This window comes from Solea senegalensis, linkage group LG14, assembly GCF_019176455.1.
Source record: "Solea senegalensis isolate Sse05_10M linkage group LG14, IFAPA_SoseM_1, whole genome shotgun sequence".
In the NCBI taxonomy this organism is placed as follows: Eukaryota; Metazoa; Chordata; class Actinopteri; order Pleuronectiformes; family Soleidae; genus Solea; species Solea senegalensis.
Genome location: NC_058034.1, coordinates 4,458,491 through 4,476,003, shown reverse-complemented (window position 1 = coordinate 4,476,003; position 17,513 = coordinate 4,458,491). Strand labels below are relative to the sequence as shown.

Sequence of the window (17,513 nt, the reverse complement as noted above, 5' to 3'; positions counted from 1 at the left end):
AGAGGGTACTTTAGTGTGCGTTTATCCATTTGGCCACAAGGGGGAGCGATTTCCCCCCTCTCCCCGTGCATGGTACGACATATTTCCTTTTCCCCCTTGTTTTGAATTCACATATACCTCTTTATTTTCTTTTTTTGTATTTCTCACCTGCTGTTCTCTTAAAAGTGTAGTTTTCATAAAAGATGAACAGAGCGAAAAAGGGAGAGAGAGAGAGAGAGAGAGAAACCCTACCTCACTCTGTTTATCTGCGATCGTCTACACACGCCTTGAACAGCGATTAGCCAGGTCTGAGTTAAGATGGCTGCTTGCTGCTGAGAAGTAACGCGGTTATAACATGTCAACATGTCTCTTCTCAGAATTTGTGCCGTCACTAAATGTCTCAGTCGTCGAAATGTGTTTGAAAAGTGTACCGTTCGCCTGTCTTTTAAGGAACACTGTCAGCTGTGTGCGCTGGTGAGATACGGCGCAGTCAGATCAATATCAGGTGAGCTGAAGGATACTCTCTTTCTAAGGCTGTGCGGCTGCAGTACAAGTCAAGTTTATGTCGAGGACACTTGTTTTAGAAACCAATGCGTTCACGATTTACCCCAGATTCTCCTGAATCGTTTATGTCGCTCTGGTGCTCAAATTGACAAAAACACCACACTCTAGTGCTCTCTAGAGTGGCAGTAGTGTCCTACTGGCTGCCATTCATATGTGGCCTCTAAAGTAAACATCTAATTAAACAAAAGAAAAGTATTATTGCAAAAGTGATAAGATGCCCTTGCAACTTTACTTCCTATGCCTTTACAATCAAAGAGGGTGTTGTTATGAAGTTACCCACTGTCCCTACAGTGTCCTGAACAATGTCCTTGCTGTTGAGTGATGTATAGAAAATGCCCATCTCTGTGATAGAAAGTGATGTTGTGCTGTGAGGGGTTTAGTGGGTGCTCTTATGGGATAAACCCATGGTTCTGTACAGGGGCCTTTTTGATTTAAAACTCATTCAATCCCCCTTATGCCATTCCCATTACTACAAAATCAGACATGCCTGCCTTAAGCATATTAGTGCCGGTGCCCCTGTCCTTCCAAATGTCTGTGCGCACCACTGATTGTTATTGTACAGGTACAGTAAATGATTCAGGTACAATGAAAAGCCTCATTTAAGGTGCAAAATCATTTTCCCTTTTCCTTGTTACTTTAGCAGGACACTGAACATGCTTGTGCCCCTCCAGTGAACGTTGATTTATTGTTTATTATCATAGCATCGTGGTTTGAATACAGTTGCACTTCTTTGGTCCATAAATGCCAGAGAATTGTGAAAATGTTGATTGATGTTTCTCAAATGTAAAAAATGACAATGCCCTCAAATGTATAATAAATTAATTTTACTGTCATAGAGAAGCAAAGAAACCAAAACATATTCACACTTAACAGGGTGAAATCACAATATTTATTTTACTGTGTTGTATTGCAAGGAAGCTGTATTGTATACTGTTGTTTTGTTTTTTATAGAGACACCTCTCCAGCTTCAGAGAAGAAATGTTTCATTTGTTTTCCCAAAGAAAGAAGATGCAAAGAAACGTGTCCAGGAACAGTCTCAGCTACTAGACGGTATGTTATTGTTGTCAGCAGGCACTATGCTAAACATATGTCATAAATTATTGCATTGTCATACCAAATCCATATATTTAAAGAGTTGTTTGAGTTTTTATATACTGTAAACCAAAGTGCTGAGTAATTTATACTCACTCATGTCTTGTCTTGATCTGTACATTGCCTGTACAGATGTACATTCTTAAATCCTTAGAGACTGTCACGGTAAGTTTTAATAGCTACATTGATTTATGCAGGTTTTGGTGTTTCTTATTTTGGTCCTTTATATCCTACATTTTTGTGTGTTGTGCTTTCTCAATTTCACTTCAAAGATAGCCAGATCATTTTGTGTACTCACATGAGATGTCTATTTTTCTCAAACTCAGTGCTTGAAGCCAGAATCCAGCAACTCCAAACTGACATTTTGGACGTCCAACATGCTGAAGTTCACTTTCTTAAAGTCCCTTCTTCTGAAAGAGTGGCTTTATCTGGCAGGGGTTCCAAAAGCTCAAATCAGGACAAAGCGGACCTATCCAAATCAGGATCTAAAGGAGCAAAACCTCAGATGGAAAAATTAACTTGGGAGAAAAAAAACAAACTTAAACAACAGCAGCATCTCCAGAAGAAATGTTCAGGTACTGTTAAGGAGAAACCAGCACCAAAATCTCAAAGTAGTAAAAGCATCTCCAAGATGCTCCCAGGCACAACACATAAAACAATATCTACAACAGCTAAGAAGACAACACCTCTCACACAGACAAGCAAAAAAAAAAAGACATTATCAGATCAAATCCGTGCTGCAGTTTATCCAGTAGCGACTTCTGCTGCTGCTACTGTTAAAGTGGTCAAACCACGTACAGTCTCTGAAGAAAAGAAGAAGGACTTAAAAAATCAGCATCTCAGAGAAGTGGGTCGAATCCAGACTGATGGTGATGCTGATGGCAAGGCAAAGGAGCTGGAGAGGACGCTTGTTCAAAAGGTTGATCAGTGGACCTCTTCCGGTATGTCAGAGCTCCTGCATGATGGGGATGGTGAAGCAAATGCATGTGGGGACTTTCAGCAGAGCGTCCGCTCCTACCTGGAGGCCTGTGTGTTCACAGAGAACATTGACAGAGCACACCGTTTCCTGCTTAGCCAGCACCGAATGAGGGGCCGTCGTAAACTTCTGAACACAGATGTTTACAACATCATGATGAGGTTGTGGGCCAAGAAGGTGAGATAAAGTGTTTAAAAACTGAGTAAGCAGTCAGCTTTTTATGCTTTGAGACAGAATTTAATTTATTTGTATCTGAACTTTCTATCAAAAGTGTACATTGTGTACATTTCTTTGAATTAGAAATGTTTGCACACACACAAATTAGTGATAATGAATTTGGGAGAGCTGGGCGCAGTAGCAGTGGGCAGCATTTCCGATTATGAGCCCATTAAGGCTCTCACTGTATCATAAATGTATTAAATAACATTTCTTATATAATTACTGTTACAAACACAACAAAAGTGGGGAAGTACTGGTATTCATAATCTTAAGGTTAGAGTTTGGCCAGTTTTTTATCATTAATGTTTCTGGGTTCATTTGCTGGATTAAACATTAGTCCACATTGTGCATAGTTCTAATGTGGTCTTTCTGTTTTAGGGCATGCTACATCAGATCGGACGCATGTTTATTCTGCTAGAAGAGGCTGGTCTGAAGCCAAATCCAAGATCTTACTGTGCTGCACTGGAGTGTATGGGCCGCAACCCCAACTGCTCCCCGAATGTCATCACTAGGTATGAGCACACATGCACGCTACTCACAAACGAGGATCACAAAGAGCTGTGTTTGTGATGTCATACATGTAAACACGTTTATTCACTACCAGTTAATATATATAACTAGAAGGCGGTAGAAAATAGATGGATCGAGAGGGGGAGGGCAGCAGTACACAGACTCACCAGCAGGTGTCAGGCTATCACAATGAGTGTCTTTTTTTCCTCGACAGCCTTTGAGTCTGGTATAATTAATGACTTATCTATAACTATGCCTGTTGATGACATATTTTTTTTATCCTAATGTTGTTGTCAGGGAAGTATCCCTACAAAAATACAAAATAACGAACTACAGCATCTCAGGCTTGTAGGGCATCGCTGACTGCCTCAGTTTGTGCACAGTTTGTGCTAGTTTGATGGCAGCCAATACAACCAGTTGGCCCGCTTCCCAGACAGAGGCAGAGCTCATACTGAATTTCCATTTTTGGTAGAGAATGATTTAAAGTTACTGCTGAACAAATGAAATGAGCCACGTAATCTATATCTCAATTCAGGAGATGGGTTAGATGCTGTTATTCATGTCCAGTTGTGAAAAATGTCACAGAGATACCATCAAAATACTGTGTGTCAAAAATAGAACAATTATCACAAAATGGACTGTGCTAAATAAATAAAGTACAAATACAAATGTGAACAATGAACTCGTGGCTCAAGCGGATGGTGAGTATGTGTGGAGGATGGCATGAAATTGTAAAAACAGTAAATTACAAACCCTCAGTTGTCCTATTTTTTCCAAAATTGCAGCCTTTGTAATGTTCTAGTTGCATTGTTTTAAAGTGCCATTTTGAGTTATGAATTGTTGAATTGTTTTAAACCTGAATTGAGACCAGAAAGGAAAGCAAAGAGGAGGAGGCAATAATACAACATGGCATATTGACTGCTGTAAAACACACATGGAAAATGGAAGATGTTCAGTTTTTCTTTTCCCTTATCTTCTTAATTTCTTCACGTTTTTTTTTTTTTGCGGTGCTTGTTCTTCTCTTTACTGTGTTGTTTATTAAAAAAAACTCCTGTTATTACTTCTGCCTCTGAAGTCTCTCCTGCAGTATCCTTTTCCCTCAACATACTAGCTCCTTCCTCTCTTCTCAGTCTCTGTCACTCACACACACACACACACACACACACACACACATGAACACACTGACCTATGCGCACTTATCCCTTTAAGTTTTCCCTTTGTGAGCGCTGTGTCCTTCAGAGCTCTTTGCTCCCTACGGTGTAGCAGAGCAGTCACTAGGCCGATTATTCTCTATCTTTCGGCCTTTCTTCCATCTTTGTTCCTCTGGACCACACTAACACCCAGACTAATCCTCTCTTTGTTCGTGGCTCTCTCATTTACTCAGAGTAAAATTGCATGTTGGCATCACAAGAGACTCAAGTATTCAAAAAAACTGCACCTCAGTGGCTTCCTTGTTTAAATGCATCACATATAGTTAAACAGTAGGTTTATGACTTGTGTCTTCTTTCAGTTTTTTATGCATTCATTTGTAGACCACTGCTAAGTTCAGTCCTGATTAAGTCAGTGGAAATTGCTGAGATGGGGTTCCTCCTCAGGCTAATTAGTGTGCGGTTATTAATAATTGTCCAGAGGAAACGTGTGAAGGGAGAAGCGCTCATGCCGCTTCTCTCTGGTTGATGATAAATTGGGTTTCCTCACTTCTTTCAGTGTATTTCTGTTGTTTCCCTCCAGGGAGCAGCTCCTCACCCCCATGAGTGGCAGGGGCTTTCTAACAAGCTTCCCTCCATAAACGTGCATTTTTGTGTATATAAAATGATGGATAGTGTACTGCACAGTACGCTGTACAGTACATTTCATGATCATAGAAGTCATCAGACAAATTGCTTGTCACTTAGTTGACTTTCGGTCTTCCGATTAAGCCAACGTGCAGTGCAGCAGGCAGTGTGTGAAATACAGAGCCAAGTTTTACTTTCTAGAGTCAAACATTGGAATATTATTTTTTAAATAATCTTTATAAAATTTAATAGCAACGTTCATGAAGTATTTAACACAACTATTTATCACTTCTGCCCTGCTAATCTCAAAAGAAAATAGATACATCAGGCTGAAATTATAGTTTTTCTTTTCATCTTAGGTGATATATGTCTAGTTGAATTATGGAATAAACTTTTTATTTCACCTCTCATTTGCATTTGTATTCCAGGGACTGGTGACACGTTGGCATTCTCGGCAGGCCTGTCACAGACACTATACTCTTATGGAGATTCTTAATTCATTTAATTTCATTTCAGAATTTGTTATTTTTGTCCCTAAAACTGCCCTCTTCCAAGAATGGCTCCTGACTATATGCAAATGTTCCTGTCTGCAGTCAGATAAACCATTGCTGCACAAACATCACATGCATCAGTTTCTCACATACTTGTTGTATTTTAGTGAACAACCTTGCAACCAATAGTATAAAAAGGGGATCAATGAATTGTTGTGTTACATGGGGAGAGGGACATTTGTTTTACTGCTTACTGCATCCACACTTAGTGTTTAACCAGGTTTAGTGTCTCACTCTTAAACTAGGAAATGATTAAAACAGGTGTGGCAATTTCTGCTTGGTTTTCCCCTCTGCAGGTATCACACAGCATAATAAGTGCCCAAGTGTCAAGATAGTATTAACGCTTGATACTATGATAAATGCCCCTGTATGTGCAGGTGCCTGAGTCGGATGAAAGAGGACGGAATTTCCGTGGACGATCTGTTCAACCAGAGTGTGTTTCGTCAAGATGAGAGAGACATGGTGCTGAAGGCCGTACACACGATCCAGCCTGACTATCTGCCCGGCCTCAACCCAAACACAAGCGAGTCCTATACATCATTGGTTCGGGACCTCTACACACAGGTACTGCAGAATTACATTGACATTATCAGTCTCTTCCTGTAAAGACATAGGGTTTTCATACTAACTGCTGAAGTGTTAAACATATGAATGGAAATCTCTTAAGGGAGTTGATTTGCACTCAAAAGTGTGGATTTATTTTTCAAAAGTATTAATGTATGATTGTATAAATGGGTTATTTTATACCTGAGTCATGTATGTTTAGCTAGTTAAAGAATGAGAAAGCTGGGAAAGCTGTCAGTAGGCTCCAGTGTGATGATGAAAGATTTGCCTGTCACCCTTTTACAGCCAGACAAGCACCGGCCTATTTATAGTTGGCCAACTCTTCTTTCGAATATTTGCTCTGCTCTCCGCTCCTCTCACCCCCACTGCTGATTCTCGCTTGATTCATTAACAGCTTTTATTTATTTGTGTGGTATTTTTAGCCACATTTTTTTTTTACATACACCATGTTTACTTTGAACGCCAATGGATTGACATATTTTTGGCTTTGCGTCTATGTGTGTGTGTGTGTGATGTGAACAATGTACATATCTGTATGTGTAACTATGCAACTCATTTTGAAAAGTGTCCATTTTGCATATAGTTTTTAAATATTGCCTCATGAATGCTGCTTTATTACTGCAAAAGCTGACCTGCATCTATAGGATGTGAACACAAAGTATATCGAGTGCTCAATGCCTTGGTAAGGCAACTATTTCATTAGGAATTTGAAATTAAAAGTTAATTGCTTATCTCTTAAAAATAGGCTATTTCAGATATTAGCTTGGCCTGTACAAACCACTTTGTTCTTTTTATGAGCAGCAAAATAGGGATCTGTTAACATTTTATCTTTATCTGTATGCAGTATCTCATTCATTCATTCATTCATTCATCATCTACCGCTTCATTCCCCACGTGACCTATTCCAGTGACATAGGGTGAAAAGGGGCGGGTGGACAGGTTGCCAACAGCTCAATTAACCACTGCATGTTTTTAGCCACAGAAACCCCCACCCCCCCGACACACACACACACACACACACACACACACACACACACACACACACACACACACACACACACACACACACACACACACAGGGAGAACATTCAAACTCCACACAGAAATTCCCGGACCGGGACGTGAACCAGCAACCTTCTGGCTGTGAGGCCACAGTGCTTAAACAGAGATTAATCAAAATGACCATGGCCTTTGTTGACTAGCATGAAAAGGCTCCCTTTATGCTTTTTACAGTGAATTCACCCTGTCAATCAAAGCTTATACCCAGATAGTAAGCGGTTTGTATTTTCTCTCTGTCTGTTCTTGTTTTTCTTTGTGTCTTAGAGGGCAGACCACCAATACCCAAAACTGGACTTCACTCAGGCGGAGCTTCAGGAGCGTTTCCAGCGTCAGCTCAGTGTGGAACAGGCCTGCACTGTCACCATCGACTCAGTGGAGACTGCCAAGCCCGTCACTGAAAACATGACCAAAATGGTAATTAAGCTCACATGTTGCCTCACTTTGACTATATATCATCTTCTATGCAGACCTCAGGTGCATTGCACTGTGACTGTGACTCTGACACCGACGACATGAAGAAGATCCAGATCATAGACTGTATTGAATGAGTTTAGTTTCAAAGCGATACCCTGCCTTTTTTTCTTCACTATATACACATAAGCACTTTTAAGTATTGTTGTTTTGACACATGTAGATCAATGGTAGCTCACATAATTGTAATAATCATAGACTTTGCATTAATAAAATGGACATGCAGTAGTCTTTTGGTGTGGAAAGTGAGGTGTAATAGTTTTCTCTGTAAGTCTGAAAGAAAATGACCCTCCCTCTCACATGATTTATAACAGGAGTAAACATTTTCACTAGCCTCTCGAATGCTAGTTCACGTCTTTGTCAATATAGCATGATGTCTGTTTTAAATGTATGGTCCCATTTAGAGTAAAATCGATTGGCAGATGTGCAGTGGACGAGCTCTCGGTCAGGCACAAAGGTTTTTTTAAAAAGTATGGTTAAAATACTAATGTCGATGCTTTAAAATAGTACTTCAAAAACGAGTAGGTGGCATCACAGTGGGTTAACTGTAACTGTACCACAATCTTGTCGTTGCAGATTCTTTTTTTGAAGACTGCATTTGACAATAACACAGTTGCTTTACAAAGAAAGAACACATTACAATGTTTGTGCCTTTTAAACTACAAAATGCCCACTGTGCTGGCACATAATGTTAAGATCATCTTGACAGTTATCTGCTTTGTTTCGAAGTAATTATACCAATATAAAACCATTTACATTTGCAATTAGTATACTTTTCACGTCCATGGGTTCACATTGTCTTCTGTGAGTAAAGTTCCTCTCTTTCCTGATCCAAACTTTGAAATAATATATGCATTTAAGCCTTGCAGGTCAGAAGAAGGAACACCATATTCCTGTGGTGTGCTTTTTTTTTTTTCTTTCTCTTTCTTTTTTTTTTCAAATTTGGCATTTACAGTCCAGCCTGGCTCGTCTGCCTCTGCAGATGGGCTTCGTGGGAAGCGAGCTGGCTGACAATCCCTGGTGGTCAGGAAGCATTTACAGATGGACAGTGCAGAATAATAATGTATTGTAATAGAGGCCTCTAAAGTCGATGCAGAGTCACCCTCCATCCAATATCCAGCCTGTGCCTCTGCTTCAGACTAAAGCCCTTCAAGTGAAACTCCTCAGCTTAACAGTAAACATTGACACAAACACAGTCATGCACAAAATTTACATACTGTACTGGATATCACAAAACCTCTACAGGCAGGGATAACAAATTGTCAGTTTAAAATGACTTTCCATTTTGATCATTTTACCATTTTACTTGACACATTTCTGTCACCTGCAGTCATGAGATGGATGACATAAACAGGTGTTGTGTTTTCAGAGGGAGCAGTTGACCAAACACCGAGCTCAGTGGCGTACGATCCTCCTCCAGGCCCTGAGGGAGAGCAAGATGATACTAGTGAATACCAACACCAAGGACTACAGGCTTAACCTTTATCCCTACCTCTGTCTGCTGGAGGATAAGGAGTATGTTGAGATCATGATACAGGTAAAACAACCCACTTAGTCAAATGCCTGAAAACCTGAAAAAACCTTGCCTGAAAACCAAGGTTTGAACTGTCTGTGTTTAAGTCAAAGACATTTGATTAATGTCTATTTTATTTGACATAAAAAGAAGCCTTGTTACAATGCTGTTGGGTTATTGCACCTTTCTCTTATGGACATTGGCACAGTGCAACACAACATGACCAGTCTGAGAAATCATAAAACACAAATCATATAGGTAACAGTAAGGACAGCAATTGCAAAGGCATTGACTTTTCTCTTTGGCAGTAAAGAGGAGCATGCATTTCATCTGACACCTTCCCACGTAAAATGTACAGGGCCTGTTTTTGGGTTTCGGATTCACTTTAATTTCCCCTCTGACTGAAGGATTTATTTTTCATTACCCCTACTATATCTGACAAATGCCTGACTAAAACCTTATTTTGGTGATGTTTTCACTTTTTGAAAAATGTCCTGTTCTTGTCCAGAGTGTTGCCAACCTGCCTCCCAGTGGAGAGTCGCTGAGATTGTTGGCCGCAGATCTGGGCAACAGGGTCTTCACCAAGTACGCTGTGCGACAGAAACACCAGAATCACATCGTGGAAAAGTTGGCCAACATTTACAACACTTACACAGAGCTGCTGGCCAAAGATACCAAGGTAGAGAAACTACATCGTACTTGTCTTTTAAAGATTTGCCAGATGTTTGTTTTTGTGGGTTCTTCTCATGTGTGTTTTTAATGGAAAATGTATTTTCCTTTGCGTCCCTTATGGTCCAGAACAATATAAATGTATTAGAAGGAATGACTACAAAATTAAAACAAAATCCATGTTTTTAGCATTGCATCAATGTATACTTATATAAAAGATGTATACATTATGCTCATTATACTCCAGTGCCTAGTTAGACCAGTCATTAGTTAAGGTGTTTGCTTCATGTGTATGTTATTTTACAGTCCACCTTTGTACATTACATTACATGTCATTTAGCAGACGCTTTTATCCAAAGCGACTTACAATGGAATTGAGTACAATCAGCCAGGGGTGGAGTCGAACTTGCAACCATTGCGACCATGATGTCTTTAGCACACAGGGTACTGGTCTTAACCACTCAGCCACTTCACCCCCGAATGTAGCCGAATGTATGCCCACTTTTTCCACTGTTACTGCACCAAACATTAGTCTGACTTTTCCCTTTTACCAATTTACATTTTCATGCATCCTCTGTGGAAAAACACTATAAATGTTTGACTGAGCTTCTCACTTGTGGTCAGTCTTATTTATTTCGATCATGACCACATGGCTGGAGTCTCTGTAGCTTAATATCGTTTCACTGGTTATGCATAAAGCTTTACTTTAATCAGGTCCCTGAGCATGGTATTGTTCTGCACCGTTTCACCCACTTTAATACCTGTGTTGTTGATCTAGTCAAAAACCTCTGCTATTCTTTTGATAATTCTCACATTGCTGTGTGTGTTTTTGTTGTTTTCTGTTGCTATTTTAATGTGTTGTGCTTTTATGAGAAACATCTATAGGTTTTAACCTGTTGACAAAACAAGACCTTTGACTTTGAAACTGGAATCTTTTGTCATGTAATAGACAAAAAAAACATGATCATTTGATAGATCTTTTTTGGTAGATTTATTGAACATGAAAATGCAGATTACTTGTAGTACTTATAGTATGTAATGGATCTATGGTTTGACATTAGCTATCATATCTTCTAGGAAGGAAATATTTTTTGTTTGACAAACTGCTGTTTTTCAAACATAACATCTTTTGGTGAGACTTTCATAATCCACATGATAAAAATGAATGAATGAAAGAAAGCAGCCCCCCCCTTCTGATCACCTCTCTCTCTAGGAGTTCAACATCCTTCCCAGAGAGAAGTGGTGTAACTTGGAGATGGAGCAGAGTTCAGGACCCATGCTGCAGGGGGGAGAGCTGAGCTGGCCACATATTATAACTCTGGAGCTGGGCACGCACTTGGTGGATATGATGGTCAAGAACCTCAAAATCAACAGTGACATCCTGAACCCATCCCATGAGAGGAAGCTCATCCCCATCCTCTACCACATGTACACCTTCCGTAGCACCAGACAGGTACAGTTGCAACTTGGTCCGCAGCCTCAGAGTTGGTCGTACTTCTGTTTAAGCAGTGTTATCGAAAATGCTGTGGTAATAGGGTCAGTCAGTGCCTATGATAAAACCAATCACATCCAGATCTGAGATAAGAGGATTCATAAGCAATAATCCACACTGAGAAAGATCTTTCCATCTGAGAATTAATGGGGAAAAAAGTCTGAAGGATTAGTCATCAGGATCTGCTGCAAACTAATATGGAGTGTACAGTATGCCGCATGTAATTGAAAGGATTAAAAATAAAAAGGGACATGGTGAGTGTGATTAAAAGATTGACCAAGTGAGGTTCAAGCACCTGTCGAGTTGACATTTTCATTAATAAGGAAAGAAGCACAGTGGAGTAGAAATAATGAAAATAACTCGAAACACTTGACCTTCACTCCGATGGGAAGAGTGTCAGCCATTCTAAAGCCGGTTACCTTGAACATTTGAACATCCTCCTCTCCTGTGTGAAGCTCCAATGAGTGTGAATTATAAAACCATTTCATCCCTGCTTGAATTGGCAGGAGGAACAGTTGAGTAAGATGAATATGTTCCAGGCTAATCCCTTTCTTAGTGTCCCCTTAATTGGCTTGCTGATTTATCGCCATGGGACCCTGCGGGAGGGTGAGGCAGCCATGTGAGGGAAGAGAAACAGCGAGGGAAAGAGGAAATTGATGGTTTTTTAAATTGTTTTTAACTTTATATACTTTGGCCAAGAGATGCACAAATGGATTAATTGATTTATTAGCCCGACGCTATCGCCATATAAGCAGATCAAGTGCAAAAAACAAGTGCCTTCTGCACTGCCTTCAGTCAGTAACGGGGCTGTGGGAGTGGCTCCATCACAATGTACTCGCTGAAAAGTTATTTTTGATGTAGAAACATGATTTTAAGTCTGTTGCGTAGGATTAGCATCTCATTAAGACTGCGGTGAACTGAGTTTAAAGAAAGCAAACACTGCTGGATCTGAAAGAGTCTGTGAAATTAGTTTCATGTTGGATATTTCACACAGTTTCAGTTGTGGTTTTATTGAGTTTTTAGGAAATCATAATCACTACACACATCAAAAGTATTTATGGCAATAAAAAAAATAACAGCAGCCATTGGCCATATTGTTTTTCTAATAATCAGTATAGACCCTGAATGACAGGATTTACTATTGCAAAAATTGCTCTTGTGTATTTTTCATACTTCTTAGCATTTCGTGGAAGCATTCTCATGATTTTACAGCACTGCATGGCAGTGTGAATTATGCAGGCGATGCTGGAATTTTTATTCATTTATTTCCATATCATGGTCTTAATGTCTAGTTGTACATGCTGCAAGTGTGTTGCATCAGAAATAGGACACAGTTATTCTCTCACACTGAAGCAAAATACCTCAACATGAAGTTATTCACCTGCAACCCTGCATCTAAATAGGATTTTTAATAACTCAACAAAGAAAACAAAAAATGTTGAGGCTAGATTTTAAATTTATGGAGCTTCAATGTATTCATTAGATTTAAACTCGAAGTAGCCACACGCTATCATGATTAACGTGCACCTGAATTTAAAAGAGGATTAACACATTGGTCTCCGTTTATAAGAGGGTTTTTTCCCTGTCGCAGCTCATTTTAAGTTTCTTACTCTTGATGTTTTCCTCTGACAGATTGGCTTCATCAAGCCCCACCCAATCCTCATTCAGATGCAGCAGGAAGCAACAGAGACCAAACTGACTTTTGACTCCTATGTGATGCCCATGCTGTGCCCTCCTGTGCCCTGGACTTCTGTGAAGTTTGGAGCTTACCTGCTGACACCAACCAAGCTGATGCGCTCAGTCGACGGGGCGGTACAACATGAGGAGTTGCTGGAAAAATGCCAGAATCTTCATGCAGTTATGGACTCTCTCAATCAGCTGGGCAGCTGTGCCTGGAGGATCAACAAGCCCCTGTTGGATATTATTATCTCCATTTTCAATGATCGGGGTAGTGATAAGCTAGACATCCCTCCTCCGCTATCAGAGGCCCCCAAAATACCACAATTCAACCCCCACGATCACACTTACACGCCTTCTGAGAAGGCCGAGTTGAGAAAAGATGTGGTTAATGCTAAAAGGAAATGCAGCGAGATGCACAGTCTGCGTATGAATGCTCTCTATCAACTGTCCATCGCAAACCACATACGGGATGACGTTTTCTGGTTCCCCCACAACATGGACTTCAGGGGACGTACCTACCCCTGTCCTCCATACTTCAATCACCTGGGAAGTGATGTGACACGGGCCATCCTAGTGTTTGCAGAGGGCAAACCCCTTGGTCCCAAGGGCCTGGACTGGCTAAAGATCCACTTAGTCAATCTGACAGGGTTAAAGAAGAGGAGCTCACAGGAGGGACGCCTGGAGTACGCCAACTCTATCATGGAGGACATACTGGACTCTGCAGACAACCCTCTCAATGTCAGTTATTTTTTGTTGCCAAGTCTTAAATCTTATTTTCACAATGCCACATAGCAAGTCTTGTTAAAACTATAGCTTGTGCGTAAGAAGCGAAAGTAGTCTTCTGATAACTCCTCCAGTTCAGGAACATCACACTACAACAGTGTCTGGATGGTTCTGTCTGTCAATCACATGGTGTCCATTAATATAATAATTCCCAGCATATGTTTTGAATTATCATCTATTTACCTCCAAATGGAAACAAAATTGACATTGTATTCAATAGAAGCAGACTTAAATCTAGTGATTAAGACCATTTACTCCTCAGGAAAATGTTTATTGACGTGATAAATTAAGTGACAAGTGTGCTCATTTCCCCATAGATTTGCATTCAAACAGATCATTTTGAAACCAGTGCAGGCACCCCCTTGTGGCTATATGCTGCTTTTGTTTTCCTTGCTTGGTTTCACTTTTCAAATGTTCAATTTCTTATACACGGTCTATGGTTAGAACCTCTTTTTTTGTGGTGAGAAACACCTTAAAGATATAGACAAACTAATTATTTTTTTTTTATTTCCTATTCTACTTATGCAGAATATATATTAGCCTTTTATCATTTGGGAAATCGAGTCAATATAATAAGTTGCAACATCTAAAAAGTATATCCATCTTCTGACTTTTAAATTGAAATAAAAACAATCTCCCGGCTATGTTTATGTATGCAGGATAATGTGGCATGTGCTTGTATTTGTCTCTTACAGGGTAAGAAATGGTGGATGAATGCAGATGAGCCTTGGCAGGCTCTGGCCTGCTGCAAGGAGATTGCTAGTGCTGTGAGATCTCCTGATCCAACCAAGTTCATCTCCAATTTTCCTGTTCATCAGGTACCATTAAACACACACATCAATAAAAAGATATTTCACCTGTTAACATAGATGCATAGCAGATAAAATGTCTCATCTCTTACTAATGTGGGCTTTTTAACACATAATTCAAGACTAAAATATACAATTCAATAATTTAATCCATCTAAATTTACAGTTGGCTGAAATTCAAAGTCCTTCACTACAATGAGAAATCACAAGAATACAAAAATACTAACAGTAAACCAAATAGTCTAACTACGAGACAAACACACCATATTAGTTCTAGTAATTAACTCATCTTACAGTACCTTAAGCCAATTCTAATTCTTATTTATAGCCTCTCAAAACTTTGTGCCATTTAGTCATCTTTAATGGTGCTATTTTAGAGGGCACATCAAGGTCCACAATCCAAGACCTCCTGAGTCACGTGGGGCCATATTATGTCATCGGTCATAAACCTGGAGCTCTAATCTTCAGAGCAGATCACAGCTTGAGTCCTCCTGAGCTGAGATCTGTCATTTCAGTCCCCAGCATTTTTTTATACACAACCCAAATCAACAAACAAATCTCTGGCAAAAATGTCAGTGGTGAGTCTTTTCTTTTGTTCTATACAGTGATTTATACCTTTAAATGGAATGATAAAGGAACGTCTTCTTCAGGGTCTAGTTTTAGTTTAGTATTCAGTCGACACTTGGGGAAACATCGCTTCTTCATTTTTAGTTTATGTACAAATTATACTATATTATAACTCTAAATTGATATGATTCATTTTAGTGTAGTGTAATTAAAAAAAGCAAATAAAGCCAAATAATAGCCAGTATTTTCTTGACTTGATCCAAACGATACTTTATCGTTGTTACAGAATGCAACAGAAGTTTATTTGGTAGCTCACAGACAGACCAGCAGCAATAAACAAATTTATTCAAAACAAAATATATAAACAAGAAGTGGAAACGGTGCAGTTTGTAAACACCTAGTCACAGTAAACACATTGTGCGTCCATATTCAAAAGAACAAGATAAGAGATAAAGCATTTCATTTAAATATACTGTGCACAATGCAGTAGTAGCTCAGAGCATTTGTTAAAAATGTTTTAAACACCTCCTTGACTAAATTTAACACATTTATATGAAACGGATTTAATAATAATTATGTGCTGCCTCTGATTGACAATTAAATAAAATAATCTAAATGTTTTTTTTCTGAATATGAAAGGCACAAACTGATGAATGGATTGATCACTTCACAAACTTTAAGATTCTGTTTTCAGTCCCTTTCTCAGATGCTTAATCAATTACATATGTTGCTGTCCCTGATGCTCACAGATGTCTGATGGTCTCTCTCAGCCGCTTTTGGCTGCAGGACATAGTAATATGTTGTTATGACCAGTGACTAACAGCCTCAACCAAATCATGTTTTTATTGAACTGATGCTCATGTGTTTCATCTCTCATCCTTTCCTCTGTGTTTTGTCTGTCCTCTCTTCACTTTCATGTTGTTTTTCATGTTTTCATGTTACAATCGCCTTTAACCCGTCTCTCTCTCTCACATCACTGCTTTTGAACTTTTCTTCCTTCTGTGCACCTCTCTTCCAGGACGGCTCCTGTAATGGTCTCCAGCACTATGCCGCTTTAGGCAGAGATGTTATTGGTGCCACATCGGTCAACCTCATGCCCTGTGATGTGCCTCAGGATGTGTACAGCGGAGTAGCACAGCAGGTCAGGAGCAACTGGGCATTTTTGGTGCATTGTTACAGTGTTTTGTCCCTTTTCTTTAAAATACATTTAATAGAAATGTTGATTTCAGTTGCTGCACCTGCTCAGGTATTAAAGCTGGGATAGGCACCATATGTTATTGATCAGTAATTCCATCAACAGAGAGAACTAGGTTTCTGCACCTCATTGAGGATCTTAATATGGAATCTGATTGGAAACTTTCGAAACTCGGGCAGTTGCAAGAGAGTTTGCTGCTGTTGGCTGTTGCACACCTCCATTGGAAAGTCACTATTCTAGCTTTTAGTAACAAAACATAAATCAAAAATTTAAGCATGTGGATCTATTCATGCTCATCTGGTAGGAGGGGCTCAGAAGAGGGAGCCCTATATCCCTAAATGTTAGGATTTAATAACCTGGTGATCGGACTCAACAGTCATCTATTTTTTCTAGTGATCTTGCCTAGTATAGTTTAGTTAATCTGGTGACTCACTAGACCCCTCATTTACGATGTACTAATGTAATGAGATTATATTTAAAATATCTGAGTGCAGAGAGTGAATAGATTCCTGCATGCAAAGCCTCAAAGGGCAAGTGTACATTGTGTATAATGCTATCAGAGGCACCTAGCTTGCTATGAACATGCCCCTTTTTATAGAGAAACAATGTTAAGTCATTTGTGAAGTAGTCGCTTTGGGATTGCAGTCATTTATTAGATGATACTGTAGATTATCACTATTGAAAGTGCGAGTGAGCTACCTGGGAAAATCAATCTTGTGTACTTGCAAAGATAAGCTGAACAATAGTCACAGCGGTGGCTCAGGTATTAAAGTTATTTGTTGCTGTAACTAATTTCCGTCAGTTGGGTTCTAGAGAGGGGGATGGGTCTGTGTGAGATCAGTGTATATCTAAAGAGTATAAAAAATGCAAGAAAAAGCAGGTGACGGTTGAGGTGTGACACCGGGAGCTGTTTAACAGGTGAACAGAAGATAGGGGTGTACACACTCTTCTGTTTTTCTCTGCTGGCTTTCCTTATGTTAAAAACTATAGGAAGAAGCTGATGCATGTTGAGGACGAAAGGAGGCAACCAAAAAAAAGAAAAGAA

The 17,513-nt window shown here is 39.6% G+C and overlaps 1 protein-coding gene across 1 annotated transcript in view; it reads left to right on the top strand.

The window, feature by feature from the left end:
• The first annotated feature begins 239 nt into the window (after positions 1-239).
• Positions 240-17,513, top strand: part of polrmt (polymerase (RNA) mitochondrial (DNA directed)) — a 37,719-nt gene continuing 20,445 nt past the window's right edge. Inside the window, exons 1-12 of the mRNA XM_044044769.1 lie at positions 240-484; positions 1,495-1,593; positions 1,962-2,788; positions 3,209-3,342; positions 6,044-6,230; positions 7,554-7,703; positions 9,130-9,297; positions 9,782-9,952; positions 11,156-11,395; positions 13,067-13,852; positions 14,593-14,715; positions 16,292-16,414. Coding sequence (XP_043900704.1) covers positions 343-484; positions 1,495-1,593; positions 1,962-2,788; positions 3,209-3,342; positions 6,044-6,230; positions 7,554-7,703; positions 9,130-9,297; positions 9,782-9,952; positions 11,156-11,395; positions 13,067-13,852; positions 14,593-14,715; positions 16,292-16,414 — 3,150 coding nt within the window. The 5' untranslated portion in view covers positions 240-342. The remainder of the gene's footprint in view (positions 485-1,494; positions 1,594-1,961; positions 2,789-3,208; positions 3,343-6,043; positions 6,231-7,553; positions 7,704-9,129; positions 9,298-9,781; positions 9,953-11,155; positions 11,396-13,066; positions 13,853-14,592; positions 14,716-16,291; positions 16,415-17,513) is intronic.